The sequence below is a fragment of the Taudactylus pleione genome, unplaced genomic scaffold, assembly GCF_031769625.1.
Source record: "Taudactylus pleione unplaced genomic scaffold, aTauple2 ptg000539l, whole genome shotgun sequence".
Classification (NCBI taxonomy): Eukaryota; Metazoa; Chordata; class Amphibia; order Anura; family Myobatrachidae; genus Taudactylus; species Taudactylus pleione.
This window is the reverse complement of record NW_028284941.1, coordinates 409078-430391: the sequence shown is the minus strand read 5'-3', so window position 1 is coordinate 430391 and position 21314 is coordinate 409078. Positions and strand designations below refer to the sequence as shown.

General features: G+C 44.7%; 1 protein-coding gene across 3 annotated transcripts in view; it reads right to left on the bottom strand.

Moving 5' to 3' along the window:
* Positions 1 to 19738, bottom strand: part of LOC148500920 (uncharacterized) — a 30932-nt gene extending 11194 nt beyond the window's left edge. For all 3 annotated transcript variants that reach the window (XR_015870102.1, XR_015870103.1, XM_088451175.1), the window contains exon 1: positions 19511 to 19738. Coding sequence is in view for 1 of the 3 variants with exons in the window: in XM_088451175.1 (XP_088307301.1) it covers positions 19511 to 19692 (182 nt within the window). In the remaining 2 variants the exon portion in view is untranslated. The remainder of the gene's footprint in view (positions 1 to 19510) is intronic.
* Between the last annotated feature and the right edge of the window lie 1576 nt (positions 19739 to 21314).

The following is a 21314-nucleotide window of genomic DNA, read 5'->3' as shown; positions in this document are numbered from 1 at the left end:
TTTTACTTATGGGACACAGGCGCACGCTTGGCGCTGCTCCTTCGTTGATGCACGTGCAGCCACAGTGCACACAATTCACAAACACAGAAAAATATATTTTTTTATTTTGTTTGGAGTGCCCTTTGGGGGTTACAGCACCCTTTAACGGACAAGCCAACCGGCCTTTTACTTATGGGACACAGGCGCATGTTTGGCGCTGCTCCTTTGTTGATGCACGTGCAGCCACAGTGCACATAATTCACAAACACAATGCCCCTATGGACAACAGCAGCACAGCGCAGCACAACACTACACTGCACTACACTACACTACAACACTACACAGCCCAGCCAGCCCTAACTCCCACCCTCCCTCTTCACTGTCCACAGCCGAGTGAGAAAATGGCGCTGACGCGGGTACCTTATATAGGATCCAAAATCCGTGAGACCCGGAAGGCGGGATGATGACGTTTTGCCTCGATTTCAGATCCGAGTCAAGCGGGAAAAGTCAAGCCTGACTCGGATCGGCCTCGGATCGGGGGGGCTCGGATTTCAGAAATCCGAACCCGCTCACCCCTAATATATATATATATATATATATACACATACACACACACAGGAACCTGTATGATGTACCGCTGGACAGGATGCCGCTGGTCAGAAGACCGTCAGCGGCATCCCAATCTAAGTACCCTAACCCTCCCCTTTCTTCCACTAACCCTACCCTGGTGGTGCCTAACCCTAACCCCCCCTTTTCCCGCACCCTAAACCAAACCCTCCCGGGTTGGTGCCTAACCATAACCTCCCCCCGGTGGTACCTAACCCTAAACCCCCCTCCCTGCAGCCTAACCTTCCCCGGTCGGTGCCTAACCCTAATCCTCCCCGGGAGGTCCCTAATCTCCCCAACACCGGACTAACACTAACCCTTACCCATATACTTACCTTCGGGATGCTGGTGTTCGGGATGCTGAGCAATATGGAAGCGATATGGAAGACTTCAGAAGCCCTCCCTGCGTTGTATAGAGTACCACCTCTGCACATGTGTGATGTCACACCCACCTCACCGCTCCCAAAGGGACAGTGTCAGCACAAACAGGAAGAGCAATAGGCCCTGGATTAAGGTGTACATGGGCCCCAGACAGTCGGTTTATGAAGGTCCCTAAGATTCCCCCCCCCCCTTGTGCTCACCATCCCATACCCTCTGCTGGTCCATCCAGTTTCCACTGTGCTGTGCAGTTCTGTGTCACAGCGCATACATGCTGCTCCTTTGAGTCCCAGCTATACTGCACGATCACTCTGTATATGTGTGCATCCGATCGGATCCCTCCCAAGGGGGAGCTTACCGTTAAGAAGCCTATAGGCTTCTATTGGGTAACTCCACATGAAGATGGCATTACCCATTGGTGTACATATGGGGAATGCGGTAAAAACCCCCAAAACTGCATTTTCGGAGGTTTTACTGCTTTTTCCCCTTTAGTACATCCCGTCCCCGTCCTACCTGTTCTATTAGCACTATCTCAGGATGGTAATAACAGATTACACTTTAAAAAACAAACAAACAAAAAATATATATTTTTATATGTAAAGACTTCTGAGTTTTTTTATCATTTTAAATTTTTTTTTTTATTTTAAACCTAATTTTTTTTTTATTTAACAAAAAAAACTTAATGCCCAAACAAGCTCATGCATACACAGCTGTACAGTAAGGTAGCCCTTACTGCCCTAGTCCAGTATTACCATTGCAGATATTTGTTTTTTTAAAAAGGAACAGCTAAAGAATGCAGTTCATTTATTAATTTAAGGCAGTGACTAGGGATGTGGGATGAACACTTATAGAAATATGACAATGATCTGTGAACAATTTTTTTTTTATTTTATTTTATTTAACTATTCTAGCACTTAATGAAAGACAGACAATAGAGTTCATACCATTTCACACATAGCACAAGTTTTTCTTGTAAGTACTCCACTATAGCCACACCCATGGCACTGGCCACACCCCCTGTGCAGACCACACCTCGCAGCTCACGCCCTCACATCTCTAGTTATACCATCGCTGCGACTGTCACACCCCCTGCAGCAGCACACAATAGGCCAGTGTTTCCCAAACTGCGTGCCGTGACACCCTGGGGTGCCTCAGGACACTTGCAGGGGTGCCTCAGGTTGGTGGTTCAGACAAAATCAAATTATTTATTGTCAATGTAATGTAAATATGTGGACAAACAGAAGCTCAAACCTATCCACAACCACGTTACTGACCCAAAGGATGACAGGTAATCAAAATTTACTTCATTTTACTACTTCACTAAATTTTTTCAGGATTTCTCAATAACACGTGTTTGGCTTAGGGTGCCGTGAAAACAATGCTGATACTCTAGGGTGCCGTGATTCAAAAAAGTTTTGGAACCTCTGCAATAGGCCCTTCATATATATCAGCTCCAGGCCCATGTGGACATTAATCTGGCACTGATCTCACTGCATCATCTCAGCCAAACCATCATCTCCCTCTGTGTCATCTCTTCTTAGCCACACCATCGCCTCCCCGCCGAGTCGTCTCTCAGCACACCATCATCTCCCCCCTGCATCAACTCTCAGCACACCATCACTCCCCCCCACATTGTCTCTCAACACACAGACACACACTGACAGGTACAAACAGACATATACCCACACACTGACACATATACACACACAGCAATAGATACACACTGACACAGATATACACAGACATACACACACTACCATATATACACACTAACACATATATACACACACACTGATAATATACATACATACACACTGACATATACATATATATATATATATATACACACATATACATACACACAAACACTGACACATATATACACACACACACTGACAAATATACACATACACCATGACATATATACACACACAAAGCCTATAAATATATACACTTACACACACACAAAGCCTATACAGACACACACTTACACACACACAGCCTATACAGACACACACTTACACACACACAAAGCCTATACAGACACACTTACACACACACTGAAAGCCTATAGAGACACCCTTACACACACACAAAGCCTATACAGACACACTTACACATACAAAGCCTATACAGAGACACTTACAAACACACTGAAAGCCTATACAGACACCCACACACACTCACACAAAGCCTATAGACACCCTTATAGACACACACAAAGCCTATACAGAGACACTGACATACACACACAAAGCCTATGCAGAAATACTTACACACACACAGCCTATACAGAGACACTTACACACACAAAGCCTACACAGAGACACTCACACACACACAGCCTATACAAAGACACTTACACACACAGCCTATACAGACACTTACACACACACAAATCCTATACAGAGACACTTACACACATAGCCTATACAGAGACACTTACACACACAAAGCCTATACAGAGACACTTACACACACAAAGCCTATACAGAGACACACACACACAAAGCCTACACAGAGACACACACACACAGCCTATACAAAGATACTTACACACAGCCTATACAGAGACACTTACACACACACACACAAAGCCTATACAGAGACACTTACATACACACACACAGCCTATACAGAGACACTAACATACACAAAGCCTATACAGAGACACTTACACACACAGCCTATACAGACACTTACACACACACAAAGCCTATACAGAGACACTTACACACACACAGCCTATACAGAGACACTTACACACACAAAACCTATACAGAGACACATACATACAGCCTATACAGAGACACTTACACACACACAACATATACAGATACACTTACACACACACAAAGCCTATACAGAGACACTTACACACACACAAAGCTTATACAGAGATACTCACACACACAGCCTATACAGAGACACTTACATACACACACAAAGCCTATGCAGAAACACTTACACACACAAAGCCTATACAGAGACACTTACACACACAGCCTATACAGAGACACTTACACACACAAAGCCTACACAGAGACACTCACACACACACAGCCTATACAAAGACACTTACACACACAGCCTATACAGACACTTACACACACACACAAAGCCTATACAGAGACACTTACACACATAGCCTATGCAGAGACACTTACACACACAAAGCCTATACAGAGACACACACACACAGCCTATACAGAGACACTTACACACACAAAGCCTACACAGAGACACTCACACACACACACAGCCTATACAAAGACACTTACACACACAGCCTATACAGACACTTACACACACACAAAGCCTATACAGAGACACTAACACACATAGCCTATACAGAGACACTTACACACACACACACAAAGCCTATACAGAGACACTTACAAACACACACACACACAGCCTATACAGAGACACTAACATACACAAAGCATATACAGAGACAATTACACACACAGCCTATACAGACACTTACACACACACAAAGCCTATACAGAGACACTTACACACATAGCCTATATAGAGACACTTACACACACACACACACACACAAAGCCAATACATAGACACTTACACACACACAAAGCCTATACAGAGACACTTACACACACAAAGCCTATACAGAGACACACACACACACAGCCTATACAGAGACACTTACACACACAAAACCTACACAGAGACACACACACACAGCCTATACAAAGACACTTACACACAGCCTATACAGACACTTACACACACACACAAAGCCTATACAGAGACACTTACACACACACACACACACACACACACACACACACACACACACACACACACACACACAGCCTATACAGAGACACTAACATACACAAAGCCTATACAGAGACACTTACACACACAGCCTATACAGACACTTACACACACACAAAGCCTATACAGAGACACTTACACACACAAAGCCTATACAGAGACACTTGCACACATACAGCCTATACAAAGACACTTACACACACACAAAGCCTATACAGAGACACTTACACACACACACAAAGCCTATACAGAGACACTTACACACACACAAAGCTTATACAGAGATACTCACACACACACAGACTATACAGAGACACTTACATACACACACAAAGCCTATGCAGAATCACTTACACACACACACACACACAGCCTATACAGAGACACTAACATACACAAAGCCTATACAGAGACACTTACACACACAGCCTATACAGACACTTACACACACACAAAGCCTATACAGAGACACTTACACACACAAAGCCTATACAGAGACACTTGCACACACAAAGCCTATACAGAGACACTTACACACACAAAGCCTATACAGAGACAATTACACACACACAAAGCCTATACAGAGACACTTACACACACACAAAGCTTATACAGAGATACTCACACACACACAGACTATACAGAGACACTTACACACACAAAGCCTATAGAGAGACACTTACACACACACACACACACACACACAGCCTATACAGAGACACTAACATACACAAAGCCTATACAGAGACACTTACACACACAGCCTATACAGACACTTACACACACACAAAGCCTATACAGAGACACTTACACACACAAAGCCTATACAGAGACACTTACACACACACAGCCTATACAGAGACACTTACACACACAAAACCTATACAGAGACACATACATACAGCCTATACAGAGACACTTACACACACACAACATATACAGATACACTTACACACACACAAAGCCTATACAGAGACACTTACACACACACAAAGCTTATACAGAGATACTCACACACACAGCCTATACAGAGACACTTACATACACACACAAAGCCTATGCAGAAACACTTACACACACAAAGCCTATACAGAGACACTTACACACACACAGCCTATACAGAGACACTTACACACACAAAGCCTACACAGAGACACTCACACACACACAGCCTATACAAAGACACTTACACACACAGCCTATACAGACACTTACACACACACACAAAGCCTATACAGAGACACTTACACACATAGCCTATGCAGAGACACTTACACACACAAAGCCTATACAGAGACACACACACACACACAGCCTATACAGAGACACTTACACACACAAAGCCTACACAGAGACACTCACACACACACACAGCCTATACAAAGACACTTACACACACAGCCTATACAGACACTTACACACACACACACAAAGCCTATACAGAGACACTAACACACATAGCCTATACAGAGACACTTACACACACACACACAAAGCCTATACAGAGACACTTACACACACACACACACAGCCTATACAGAGACACTAACATACACAAAGCATATACAGAGACACTTACACACACACAAAGCCTATACAGAGACACTTACACACATAGCCTATACAGAGACACTTACACACACACACACACACACAAAGCCAATACATAGACACTTACACACACACAAAGCCTATACAGAGACACTAACATACACAAAGCCTATACAGAGACACTTACACACACAGCCTATACAGACACTTACACACACACAAAGCCTATACAGAGACACTTACACACATAGCCTATACAGAGACACTTACACACACACACACACACACACACACAAAGCCAATACATAGACACTTACACACACACAAAGCCTATACAGAGACACTAACATACACAAAGCCTATACAGAGACACTTACACACACAGCCTATACAGACACTTACACACACACAAAGCCTATACAGAGACACTTACACACACAAAGCCTATACAGAGACACTTACACACACACAGCCTATACAAAGACACTTACACACACACAAAGCCTATACAGAGACACTTACACACACACAAAGCTTATACAGAGATACTCACACACACACAGACTATACAGAGACACTTACATACACACACAAAGCCTATGCAGAAACACTTACACACACAGCCTATACAGAGACACTTACACACACACAGCCTATACAGAGACACTTACACACACAAAGCCTACACAGAGACACTCACACACACAGCCTATACAAAGACACTTACACACACAGCCTATACAGACACTTACACACACACACACAAAGCCTATACAGAGACACTTACACACATAGCCTATGCAGAGACACTTACACACACACAAAGCCTATACAGAGACACTTACACACACAAAGCCTATACAGAGACACTCACACACACACAGCCTATACAAAGACACTTACACACACAGCCTATACAGACACTTACACACACACACAAAGCCTATACAGAGACACTTACACACATAGCCTATGCAGAGACACTTACACACTCACAAAGCCTATACAGAGACACTTACACACACAAAGCCTATACAGAGACACTTACACACACACAAAGCCTATACAGAGACACTTACACACACACAAAGCTTATACAGAGATACTCACACACACACAGACTATACAGAGACACTTACACACACAAAGCCTATACAGAGACACTTACACACACACACACACAGCCTATACAGAGACACTAACATACACAAAGCCTATACAGAGACACTTACACACACAGCCTATACAGACACTTACACACACACAAAGCCTATACAGAGACACTTACACACACAAAGCCTATACAGAGACAGTTACACACACACAGCCTATACAGAGACACTTACACACACAAATCCTATACAGAGACACTTACACACACAAAGCCTACACAGAGACACTCACACACACAGCCTATACAAAGACACTTACACACACAGCCTATACAGACACTTACACACACACACAAAGCCTATACAGAGACACTTACACACATAGCCTATGCAGAGACACTTACACACACACAAAGCCTATACAAAGACACTTACACACACACACAAAGCCTATACAGAGACACTAACACACATAGCCTATACAGAGACACTTACACACACACACACAAAGCCTATACAGAGACACTTACACACACACACACACAGCCTATACAGAGACACTAACATACACAAAGCATATACAGAGACACTTACACACACAGCCTATACAGACACTTACACACACACAAAGCCTATACAGAGACACTTACACACACAAAGCCTATACAGAGACAGTTACACACACACAGCCTATACAGAGACACTTACACACACAAATCCTATACAGAGACACATACATACAGCCTATACAGAGACACTTACACACACACAACATATACAGATACACTTACACACACACAAAGCCTATACAGAGACACTTACACACACACAAAGCTTATACAGAGATACTCACACACACAGCCTATACAGAGACACTTACATACACACACAAAGCCTATGCAGAAACACTTACACACACAAAGCCTATACAGAGACACTTACACACACACAGCCTATACAGAGACACTCACACACACACAGCCTATACAAAGACACTTACACACACAGCCTATACAGACACTTACACACACACACAAAGCCTATACAGAGACACTTACACACATAGCCTATGCAGAGACACTTACACACACAAAGCCTATACAGAGACACACACACACACAGCCTATACAGAGACACTTACACACACAAAGCCTACACAGAGACACTCACACACACAGCCTATACAAAGACACTTACACACACAGCCTATACAGACACTTACACACACACACAAAGCCTATACAGAGACACTAACACACATAGCCTATACAGAGACACTTACACACACAAAGCCTATACAGACACTTACACACACACACACACAGCCTATACAGAGACACTAACATACACAAAGCATATACAGAGACACTTACACACACAGCCTATACAGACACTTACACACACACAAAGCCTATACAGAGACACTTACACACATAGCCTATACAGAGACACTTACACACACACACACACAAAGCCAATACATAGACACTTACACACACACAAAGCCTATACAGAGACACTAACATACACAAAGCCTATACAGAGACACTTACACACACAACCTATACAGACACTTACACACACACAAAGCCTATACAGAGACACTTACACACACAAAGCCTATACAGAGACACTTACACACACACAGCCTATGCAAAGACACTTACACACACACAAAGCCTATACAGAGACACTTACACACACACAAAGCCTATACAGAGACACTTACACACACACAAAGCTTATACAGAGATACTCACACACACACAGACTATACAGAGACACTTACATACACACACAAAGCCTATGCAGAAACACTTACACACACAGCCTATACAGAGACACTTACACACACACAGCCTATACAGAGACACTTACACACACAAAGCCTACACAGAGACACTCACACACACACAGCCTATACAAAGACACTTACACACACAGCCTATACAGACACTTACACACACACACAAAGCCTATACAGAGACACTTACACACATAGCCTATGCAGAGACACTTACACACACACAAAGCCTATACAGAGACACTTACACACACAAAGCCTATACAGAGACACACACACAGCCTATACAGAGACACTCACACACACACAGCCTATACAAAGACACTTACACACACAGCCTATACAGACACTTACACACACTCACAAAGCCTATACAGAGACACTAACACACATAGCCTATACAGAGACACTTACACACACACACTCAAAGCCTATACAGAGACACTTACACACACACACACACACACACACACACACACACACACACACACACACACACCCTATACAGAGACACTAACATACACAAAGCCTATACAGAGACACTTACACACACAGCCTATACAGACACTTACACACACACAAAGCCTATACAGAGACACTTAGAAACACAAAGCCTATACAGAGACACTTACACACACAGCCTATACAAAGACACTTACACACACAAAACCTATACAGAGACACATACACACAGCCTATACAGAGACACTTACATACACACAACATATACAGATACACTTACACACATACAAAGCCTATACAGAGACACTTACACACACACAGCCTATACAGAGACACTTACACACACAAAGCCTACACAGAGACACACACACACAGCCTATACAAAGACACTTACACACAGCCTATACAGACACTTACACACACACACACACACAAAGCCTATACAGAGACACTTACACACACACACACACAGCCTATACAGAGACACTAACATACACAAAGCCTATACAGAGACACTTACACACACAGCCTATACAGACACTTACACACACAGCCTATACAGACACTTACACACACAAAACCTATACAGAGACACATACACACAGCCTATACAGAGACACTTACACACACACAACATATACAGATACACTTACACACACACAAAGCCTATACAGAGACACTTACACACACACAAAGCTTATACAGAGATACTCACACACACACAGCCTATACAGAGACACTTACATACACAAAGCTAATACAGAGGCACACACACAAATGCAGCCAGCAGCCCTCCACATAAAAAATGAACACCCCCCTCCCCTCCTGCGGCAGTTTAGCCATCCAATACAGCGGCGATGGAGAGCACCGGGGAGGGAAAAATCACTCCTCACCCGACGCAGATGGCAGCTCTAGTCCAGGACTCCAGCAGGTCAAGAGGAGGATAGAGCTGGTAGGAAGGCTGCCTAGGAGGCGCTGTGAGCCTCCACTGCAGCTTCCCCTACAGGCAGCCAAGCCAACAGCAGGCTAGCAGGCACACTTGCCTGCTCGTTAACAACCAGACTCAGGACACAATGGTGGTGCGGGGGACGGCGTGCGGGTACTATGCCCTGGCCGGTGGCGCCCCCCCTTACCGTGGTGCCCAGTGCACGTGCCCTGCTCACCCTGCCCTAATTACGCCACTGCACAGAACACAGAAAAAGAAAACTAACAAACACAAACCTCCTCTCCTACTACCCTCACACACACAAACACACACAGAAAACACTGACAGGACCAAAAAAAAAGACAATGGAGACTAAAAACCAACACGAACAGATACCTTACAAAACAACTGCCACACACCAATCAACAATCAAATTCAAATGCACCTAAATGCACCACAACACTACTCACACTCCTCACTGTCCCTCTGCAAACTCCTTCCAAAACCCTTTTTATATGCTTGGCCAGTGTGTATTTCACATGTGACTGATTCCACCAATCAGAGTACTTTTTTTTTAAATTGCATGCATTCTCACGCAGGTTTTACAAACTCACTACTGTTTGGCCAAGTATTTTGACTCACACGAGAAGTTAAAAACAAGAGGCATTTGCACACGAGTTTAGACTCGTGCGAGTTTCTAACAAAAAAAACATTCGCCATCGAAAAACTCGAAAACACAAAACTCGCATCTTAGTAAATTTACGCAATCAGTCGGGAAAAACTCAAGCAAGTTCATGCGAATCACGGCACTAACTCGATTCTTAGTAAATTTACCCCTATGATTCTTTCTGGCATATATGGTGCTGGGCTCTTATTATTGTTCATCTGATTACCCTAACAATTGAAGAAGTCGTGGATGTAAGGACTACCAGATAAGCCTAATTTATTCTATTTTAAAGTACACATATTACCTCAGTTTGAGATTCAAATGTATCTGTTTTTTAGACCTGTTGCTGGCTGAGGGATCCAACAGGAGGAGCTGCTTTTTATCTAAATATTACTATTATATAACATGTATATTTGTTTTTCAATAGCACATTGAGTGATATATATATATATATATATATACATACATACACACTAATGATGAAGGTAAGAAGGTTTACAGTTGCTTAGAAGGGCAGCTCTGGATACTATACCAATTAAGGAAGGTTTATTCTTAGAATAATGAGAGCGAGCAAGCATCAGTCACACTGAAACTAAATGTAACATTCCCAAACAGTAATAGTAATATCTTATAATAAGCAAACCTGTCTCAGTGCATACTGTTTCTCTGTTACTCAATTAGAAATCCTTCACCGGTTACATGTATTCCACCTATTACTATGCCTTTTTCCCTGACTTCATTTTCTGAAAACATAGATTACTCTTTGGTTCGGACCAGAATACTATTTCCTACCAATTATCCTTCTTGCTATTGCTTTACATTGAGTGCAGTGCAAAGTTTAGAAAATAGGTACATTTGCTTTTTTAAACTATTTTCACCTAACCTGTATACTGTACTAAAATAGTATACCACATGAGAGATGGTGTGTATAAAAATGCATGTGCTTGTATTGCTTATTTAAAATATATTATCACAGATTTACAATTCAATTGATCTGTCAGATTGAATTCGCTACAAAACAATTAATGTAAAAAAGAAATTTACGACTTTGAGAACTTTCTGTTACGGAACACAACTGCACATTACTTATACCCCTTTTACACCGGAGCTAAAACCCGGGTTTTTGATGGGTTAACCCGGGCAGCTCCCTGGTGTAAAAGGGCAGAGGGTTGGATCGCCGGGTCGAGTGACCCGGCAATCCAACCCAGGTAACTTTCAGGGTTTAACACGGGCGTAGCCCGTGAAACCCTGCTATGGGAACAGCGCACTCCGGGTCACGAAGACCTGGAGTGCGCTGCTAGCCGGCAGATTGGTCCGGCTTCAGTGGCGCTTGGAGATGACGTCATCTCCAAGCGTCCACTTTCACTCCGCAAAAGCCGGGTCTATGCAGACCCAACTGCGGTGTGAGCGGCGCTGACTCGGGAATATCCCGAGTCAGCGCCGGCAAAATTCCGGGTCTGATCTGGATAGGAACTTTGGCCCTCATTCAGAGCCGTTCGCTATTTGCGTTCGTTCGTTCAAAAACAAGGGGTGGCTATGCAAATGATCCGTTCGCACATTGCAGTCTGTTCACACCTCTAAGTCTGAACGAGCGAGCAAAACATACGCTCGTTTTTTTGATAAAAACGCCCCCTGGCCGCACGCAACATACGTCATGTCCGCTATTTATTAGATTAATCGAGTACATCGTACAGCGTATGAACTGCTCGCTATTCTTGTGGTTGGTGTTTTCAACCGCTATTTTGCGAGCAGTTCTGAGTTAAAAAAAACCAAGTGACGTGGTCAATGACGCTGCTGTATTAATTATGCACTCCCTTAAAACGCCCGTTTTGACCTTTAAGCACGCCTGCGTTCGGTTCTCCACTCCCCGTTTTCAAGCACCTTCCCCTGTTACCACCCACATATGCCTCATTCTGTCACTCAAAATAGCAGGCCCTCGCTATATTGCGTACCAACGATTTTCGGCCGCACTGACTGGGTCGCGCATGCGTACTAAAAACCGTACGCATGCGCAGATGTGCGAACATCGCTCGGAACGAGCGTACTGCCGCTAGCGAGTGGCTCTGAATGAGGGCCTTTGTTCCAACTCTGGGTCAGACCCGGAATTTAGGTGGAAAAGGGGTATTACAGTGGGTGTGGATTAACAGATAGACAGTGAAAAGGTAGACAATATCTAGATAGACACCAGATATTAGACAGTCAATAGGTTTACTTGGACAAAAAGTTGACAGGGACAAAGGGTCGACACACTAAAGGTCGACATGTAAGAATGTCGACAGGTACAAATCGTTGGTAGGATCAAAAGGTCGACCTGAAAATGGTCGACACAAAAATGTTCAACACATGGCTTTGTTTTTTAGCCCTGTTTTTCTCCCTAGCCCTCACCTTGGTGCCTAACCCTAACTCTCCCTCATGGTACCTAACCTTAACCATCAGGGTAGGTGCCCGACCCTAACCATCCCTTCTAGTGTCTAACCCTAACCGTCCCTCCTGGTGCCTAACCCTAACCGTCGGAGAAAGTGCCTAACCCTAAACATCGGGGTAAGTACCTAACCCTCCAGTAAGTGCCTAACCCTAAAAAAAAAACACGTGTCGATCATTTTTGTGTCGACCTTTTGACCATGTCGACCATTTGTACATGTCAACCTTCTTACATGTAGACATTTAGTGTGTCGACCTTTTGTCTCTCTCGACCTTTTGTCCCAGTCGACCTACTGACTGTCTGACATCTGGTGTCTATCCAGACATTGTCGACCTTTTTACTGTTTATCTATAGTCCGGCACTTACAGTATCATTAAAAAAATATACATTGCTGAAATATAAAAAGACATTGTGCCTCTTCCACAGTGCTTCTAACTTTTCATTATTCTGCATTGTTAGGAATCTTGCATTCAGTGTTTCCACTTTTAAACCCTGGATTTCCCTGGTGTGACCTGTTTTTTCCTGGCCATAATATCAAAATTCCCTATTATTCCGTGAACATTCCTTTTGGTTAAAAGTTTTAGTGCAACTCATGCCACACTTTTACACTTGTCACCTCTCTAGTCAATCTTCTATCCACTTTGAATAAAGTTATTATTGTATTGTATCAAGTTTATTTAATTCACTGTCAATTGCTTTTTAGATAATGATGAAATGTATGGAGAAAAGTATACCCCCCCCCCCCCCCCAAGTTTCACTGAAGAAAAGACAGATATTAGAGAAACACGTGACATTATGGATTGTCTAGCTCTTGCTGGAAATTCAGCATGTATAATTTTGAAAAGATAAAATACTAACAATGGATCGCATACATTTTTCTTATAGTTTATTCCCTGACATTCTGACAGTTCATTAACATTGTTAACAAACTGATAAAAAGGAACCATGAGGAAAACCAAGCACGATGCTGGCTGAACACACTGCTTTTAAACAACTAATTGCTGAGACAAATAGCTGTACATGCGGAGGCACACAACACGCAGCCATTACATTATCTGGCTCTATGTACTCAAGTAACAATGCCTGTCTGCGGTTAGTACATTAGCAGCACAAATAGCTGATAGCATTATACCTGTAGACATATTCGGCTACTAAATTAGAATTTATGGGAGACTCCTGAAGAGCAGGACACCCTTCTGCATCCTGCCCACTTCCCTATTTAAATGGACAGGGCAGGGAACATGTTTTGGCATTTCACGGTGAATAATGTCCACATGAACCCCTCCCCCACTGTGGGATTCTGCTAATCAAAACATTTCTCACCAAGGAGAGGAGCTATGATGACTCCAATTGTGTATACATGCCCCATACTTGCCTCATAGATCTCTTCTCAAGGCTCAAGAAGAGAACATAAAACATAGATAAGTATGTCTCTATTAGAGATGAGCTGTTTGGATTGCTTGGAATCTGAACCTGCTTGAACATTGTGAATCCAAGTCAATCTGAGCAGCGGTTAGGGTCTTCCCATCTGACCCGGATTCCACTTTGAGACAAAATGTCATTCTTGCAGTGTAAAATTCTTTTGGGTTCTATATAAGGCATGCCTGACATTTCCTTGTCAGGCACGCTGATGTATGCTGTGCTGTACTCTGCTGTATAGGCTGTGCCCACATTCACAAGTTACAAGTGGCTGTTCTGCTTAGTCAATGTTTATAGGGGGTGCAGCATGCAGCTATGTGTTGTGCTGTACTCTGCTGTATAGGCAGGGGCGCCGAGTTGGGGGGGAGCGTGTACAATTTATGTCTAAGCAGCAGCCACAATATTCTCCTATGCCTGAGGGGGGGAGCAATCACACTGATCGTGCCCCCCCTTGCTTTGCACTGGCTGAGGGGCTCACAGCACCCCCTCCCAGCGGCGCTGCAAAAGTGGTTTTTTTTCCCTTCTCAAGGGGGCGTGGCCACACCTCCCAAAATTAGGCCATGCCCCCTCTCTATCTGGGCCCAGCAGCGCTCTCTATGGCCCTGTGCATAGGCTGTGTCCACACTCACAATTCACAAATGGCTGTATAGAGGGTGCACTCTTCTGTATGCTGTGTTGTACTCTGCTGTATAGGCTGTGTAGGCCTGATTCAATCCCGCTCGCAAGCTTTGGGCAGTGCGCACACGTGGCGTGCGCACTGCACATGTGTGAGCCCTGGAGCGAGCACAAAAAGCACTCGCTCCGGTGCTTGCATCCAAAAGGGGCGGCTGTCGATGTTGATTGACAGCTCGCCCCATTTGGAAGGCGGGGCGGGGGGGTGGCTGGGCAAATGGAGGCGTTCCTGCAGGGCGGCCCTACTGACATCACTTGTATTAGAGCAGGAAGTCCACTGGGGCTTGCGACAACGAGACCCTACTGCAAGGGTAGCACCGCAAGGGTAACCCACAGCTATGCGAGCGGCCAGGAGGCCGCAACTAAAAAAACAAGCTCCCGCCCTGATTCAGAGTGAGCGCTCGCTTTTTGCGAGCAGCTCTGAATCAGGGCCTGTGTCCAGACTCACAAGTCACAAGTGGCTATGCTTCTTAGTCAATGTACATACAGGGTGCACGCTTCACCCTAGTGCGCTTTGTTCACGTGCATATATAAGCCCTGTGGCTCCATGCTGTTTAAACTGAGCTGCAAGTTAAAAAAAAGAACTCTTGTGGCCTAGATGTGCCTTGTTTGAAGTTAAACTGCCACGTTTGTGCCGCCCACTGCTTAGTCAGCCTGCCAGCTTGGTGCAACATTTTGACCTAAACTAGATGAAAACAATATTGTGAGCTGTGAGGTGGTCAAAGTTCACTGGAAATTATCATGGAAATTAATTCAATTGCGGTTAATAATATTCTAGGAACAAAAAATCAAAACCGGACGGCGAATTAGAACCAAAACCAAAACCATCAAAAATGGTCTGGTGCACATCTCCAGTCTCCATGGCTTGTACACACCAGCAAGATACATCCAAATAGCTACATAAAAGCATGGATGGATCTATTGATTATTATGAGGTGAAGTATAAACTCCCGATTGTTACAAAAACTGGGACATAGTCACTTTTACCCTATCCAGTGGTGCTTTACCAAGGTGGGTTATCTTTTCACAGAGCGCTGTCAATCCATTTCCTGAAGTTCATGGGTGCAGCCATGTTGTCTCTGATCAGATAAGTACCAGTATCCAGTCCTTACCTGTCTCCTGCACTCACTTGACCACTTCAGCCTATCTCTAACAAGAGCACCTTATTTAAGCCTGCACCTGACACAAGCACCTTGTCGGAACAATGGGGTTCATTAACTTCCAGTGGTCTTACTCACTACCCACTACCTGAAGCATTGCTGCCGGATTCCTGCAAGCTGTTTGCTACGAGTATTCCAGCTACTCTGCAATACTGTGCTGTTTGCTGTTTCCAGAATCAGAATAGGAGGATGAACTAATGTAAACTCATCTGTATAATCAAATGAATCCAAATAGCACCTACCTAAAGAGTGCCAGGCTGATTGCCAACTGATAGCCAGGGTGAAGAAACTACCTCCTGGTGCAAAACTTCAAGGCTTGTCAGCCTGCTCAGAAATCTGGAAATGAGGAAAAGTACAGTACATCCACAATAGTGGCCACCGGACCCGAAGTGACAGACAGGGTAGCAGAAAACGCAACATGGACAAGTAAATCATTTTCAGGCTTAACCCCTGGCCTAACAGCTGACACAATGGAATGAGAGGCAATAGATGCCAGAGAGCCAAAGCCAGACAGCCAGGGATTGCATGAACTTCCCTACTAAAGGAGCCATTTGTGCTACTGTTACTGCCAGAGGTCGGAGCCACAGCAATGGCTGATGTCACAGTGGCCAGCATATGACCAACTGCAAAGGAAAAAAAGGAGAAAAAGGGCCAGGATAGCAACAGCCACCTACACGAGGGGCAGCAATATGATTGTGGGAGCATACTTTACCCTGCCCTGCCCAAAAAATCACAAACCCTATAGGTGATCATCAATAAGCTCAGCAGACCGCACAGTACTGTGATAAGAGGGGGGTGGTGGAGGCGCATGGCCAGTCCTGCCCCCCCCTCCCAGGTTTCACAGTATTGGGGTCATCCACCTTTAGCATCCCATGAGAAAAAGAGGGGCAACGGTGCTAAGGGTCATCAGCCGTCAGCTTCTCATCATTCGCTCCTGGTGCTGAACAGTGCTCCATTTAAGATGGCTTTGAAGGAGGAACTGCCCAGCTGCTGCCCAGCTCCTGTTGTCCATTCTTATCTGGAAGCTATGGACCACTGAGAAGGTGTTTGGTCCCTACATCTACCCCCTGCCTCTGCAGCAAACCCCCGCAGCAGAGTGCTTAGCCTACATAGCTGACACGGCAGGCACCCGAGCAGGGGAAGGAAAGGAGCACTTGGGCATTTTGGATCGGCGGCCCCACCCCCATTTAAGGTTATCTTGTGGGCAGGACCAAGAAAAAACATTGGTGCTTGGTATGTTTCCAATAATCACCCTTCTACCAATCAAATTAGTGATTAGATCTTAACAGATCTTCAGTTTTATTGTGTGAAAAAAAACATTTAAAATACTGCACATTGCAAACTAAAGGCCTGATTCAGCAGCGTACGCAATTGCAATTATGGAACGCAGATCGAGCAATTGTTAGCCACTGTGCATGTGTATGGACAGCACTGAGCTGCGCTGCGATCACACTGCGCTTATGGACGCACTGAGGAATACATCACAGAGTGAGTGACAGGCTGTGAGCATTTGGGTTGGTGATGGGGGAGTGGTTGGAAAAACGCTGTTTCATAGGCGTGCATAAATTAGCCACTGCGAGTGTGTATGCAGCTTGAATACTCACTGCATGCGACGAGACTCGCAGTTTCTGCTGATGTGCGTTGATGCCACCGAAGTATACTAGGAGGGACGGATATGAGAAAGCAGCAGTGGGCGTCTTTATGCAGGAAGAGCTATGGCAGGCATCAGCATATTTTCAATGCTGCGTTCCATACGAATTCGCAGCTGCATACCCAATAGCGATCCTTACTGAGTCAGGCCCTAAGAATGTAGTTTGTTAAAAGTGTAAAAAGTAACTACAGTAACTCTCTGTGGTCAGAATTTATTACAGCGGCATGTACAGTATTTGGATTTTACTAAACCTAATGAAGTTCTCATTGAGGTTTAGGCAATGGCTGGTAACTACAGGGTCCCATTTCAGATGTGCAGTACGGGATGCGGTCAGGATACCAGCGGGCGCTATCCCGCCCGCTGATATCCCAACACTCCCGATATGGGACTAAAGATAGGCGTCGAAATCCCGTCACCTATCAGTAGCCCCACTACTAAATCCCAACACCTGGCACACCGAACGAAGGTAAGCCGGGTGTCTTAGCGTCTAGCTGCGGGGGGGAAAGCTTTAGGGACCCCTGGGGGGACTAGGGTCAGGCACCCCCCCGGGAGGGTAAGGGTTAGAGTAGGAAAAGGGGGGTTAGGGATAGGCACCACTAAGGGGCAGTTAGGGTAAGGTACCCCCCGGGAGGGTTAGGTTTATGGTGCGGGGAGGGGGAGTTAGGTTTAGGCACAAACGGGGGAGGTTAGGGTTAGGCACAAGGGTGGGAGGTTAGGGTTAGGCACCACTAAGGGAGGGTTAGGGTCAGGGCCGGACTGGCCATCATGCAGTTCTGGCAAATGCCAGAAGGGCCGATGGCCAAATGGGCTGGTCCGGTTAGTGGCGCCGCGCAGCCTTTCCCTCCAGCTCAATTCCCTGTATCTCCTCCAGCGGCCCGCCCCTCCTGTCACTCACCATGATACAGCCTGCATGACGTCCCGACGGCTCCTTTTGCGGCCCGGCATTTGAAACGTCATGCTGTCACTCAGAGGCGGGCTGGGCCAGGGGGCAGGGTTCGCCGGATGTCTGCAGTTGCACGCTGTATCACATACCCTGCGGCTGGGAGACAGAGAGAAGGTGCTTCCTGACCGCTCCATTTATGTTATTCTATACAGTCAGAGCGGCCGGGAAGCATCTTCTCTGTCTCCCAGCCGCCTGTCACATACAGCGTCCGTCTGTTTGGCAGAACGCTGATTGGTGGATGGCTATAGTCCCATCCACCAATCACAGTGGTGGGATGTCCCCCCTCACTGATTGGTGGATAGATGGAGCTATCCACCAATCAGAATTCAGAAGGCTGCAAGAGGACTAGACAAGGAGAGGGAGTCGGGACTGATTGCAGCAGGGTAAGTAATATGGTGATGGTTCACAGTCCTATAGTTGGGTCGCCTCATAGATCTGGGCACTATTTACAATGAAAGAGGGAGGGAGAACATATTTGGACCATAACTTTAATAAAAAGGGCAGGCAGATTTTGGTAAGATGTATAATAAAGGGTGTGTCTGTGTTATTAGTTTTAATTATGGAGTTGGTTGCTTGTGTGTGTATGGGGGGGTTAATCTTGTGTGTGTATGGGGGGGTTAATCTACAGCATTATTTTTAATAAGGGATGTGTGTGTTTGTATATGTGTGTATTCATGTATATATGTGTGTGTGTGTACGTGTGTTTGTGTGTGTGTGTGTGAAATCTGTGGTTTGATCTTTTTCATGAAGGAGGAGGGGGATTATCCAATTTGAGGTACAGCTTTTAATCAGGTGTGTGTGGGGGGGGTTAATCTACAGCATTATTTTTAATAAGGGATGTGTGTGTTTGTATATGTGTGTATTCATGTATGTGTGTGTGTGTGTGAAATCTGTGGTTTGATCTTTTTCATGAAGGAGGAGGGGGATTATCCAATTTGAGGTACAGCTTTTAATCAGGTGTGTGTGGGGGGGTTATATCTGGGGTAGGAATTTTAATAATGGAAGTTTGGGTCAGTGAAATCTGAGGTCTGATTTTTTTTAAACAATAAACCCCCAAATCGGACCACCTCTTCTCGCTCCCCCGTCAGATCTGGTATAAAATGTTTAAAGAGCGAGGAGAGGTGGTCAGATTTTGGGGTTTAATTACTAAGTCTGGGGTACTAAACCCAGTGCTTTTTATTGCGTTGATGCCCAAATTTTAAAAGGGCAATGCTATTACTAGCCGTATTTTTCTAGCCATTTTTCTAGATAAAGCATTGCCCTTTTAAATTTCAGGCATTAACACGATCAGAAACGCTGAGTGTTAGAACCTGACACTTAGTTAATCAACCCCTTGGGTCTGATTTTAAATGTGTTTATTGTATAGACAGTAGAATAGTAGCTGCTTTGTCGGTTTGGCTGGTAGGTTTTGTATTTGTTTATACGCTTTTGACGTAAGATTGTTGTTATATTTAAATTGCTACTTAAACCATACCCACATTACACAAGCTAAACCCACATTGCATAAACCATACCTGCAAGATTTTCATTACACTTATTTTTTCATCACAGTGCGCTGGTAGAAAAGCTGGGGCCAAATGCTTGTATTATCCCCCAGGCTGAAAGTTGCCAGCCAGCCCCTGCTGTCACTGCCGCTGAGGAGCCGCGAAGAGAAGCTGGGGCCATCTGCTGGGAGATGTTGACACTGGACAGGAGCTGCTGCTATAGGGATGGGGGGGTCATCTTGTAGGAGAGGAGACACAGGACTGGGAGCTGC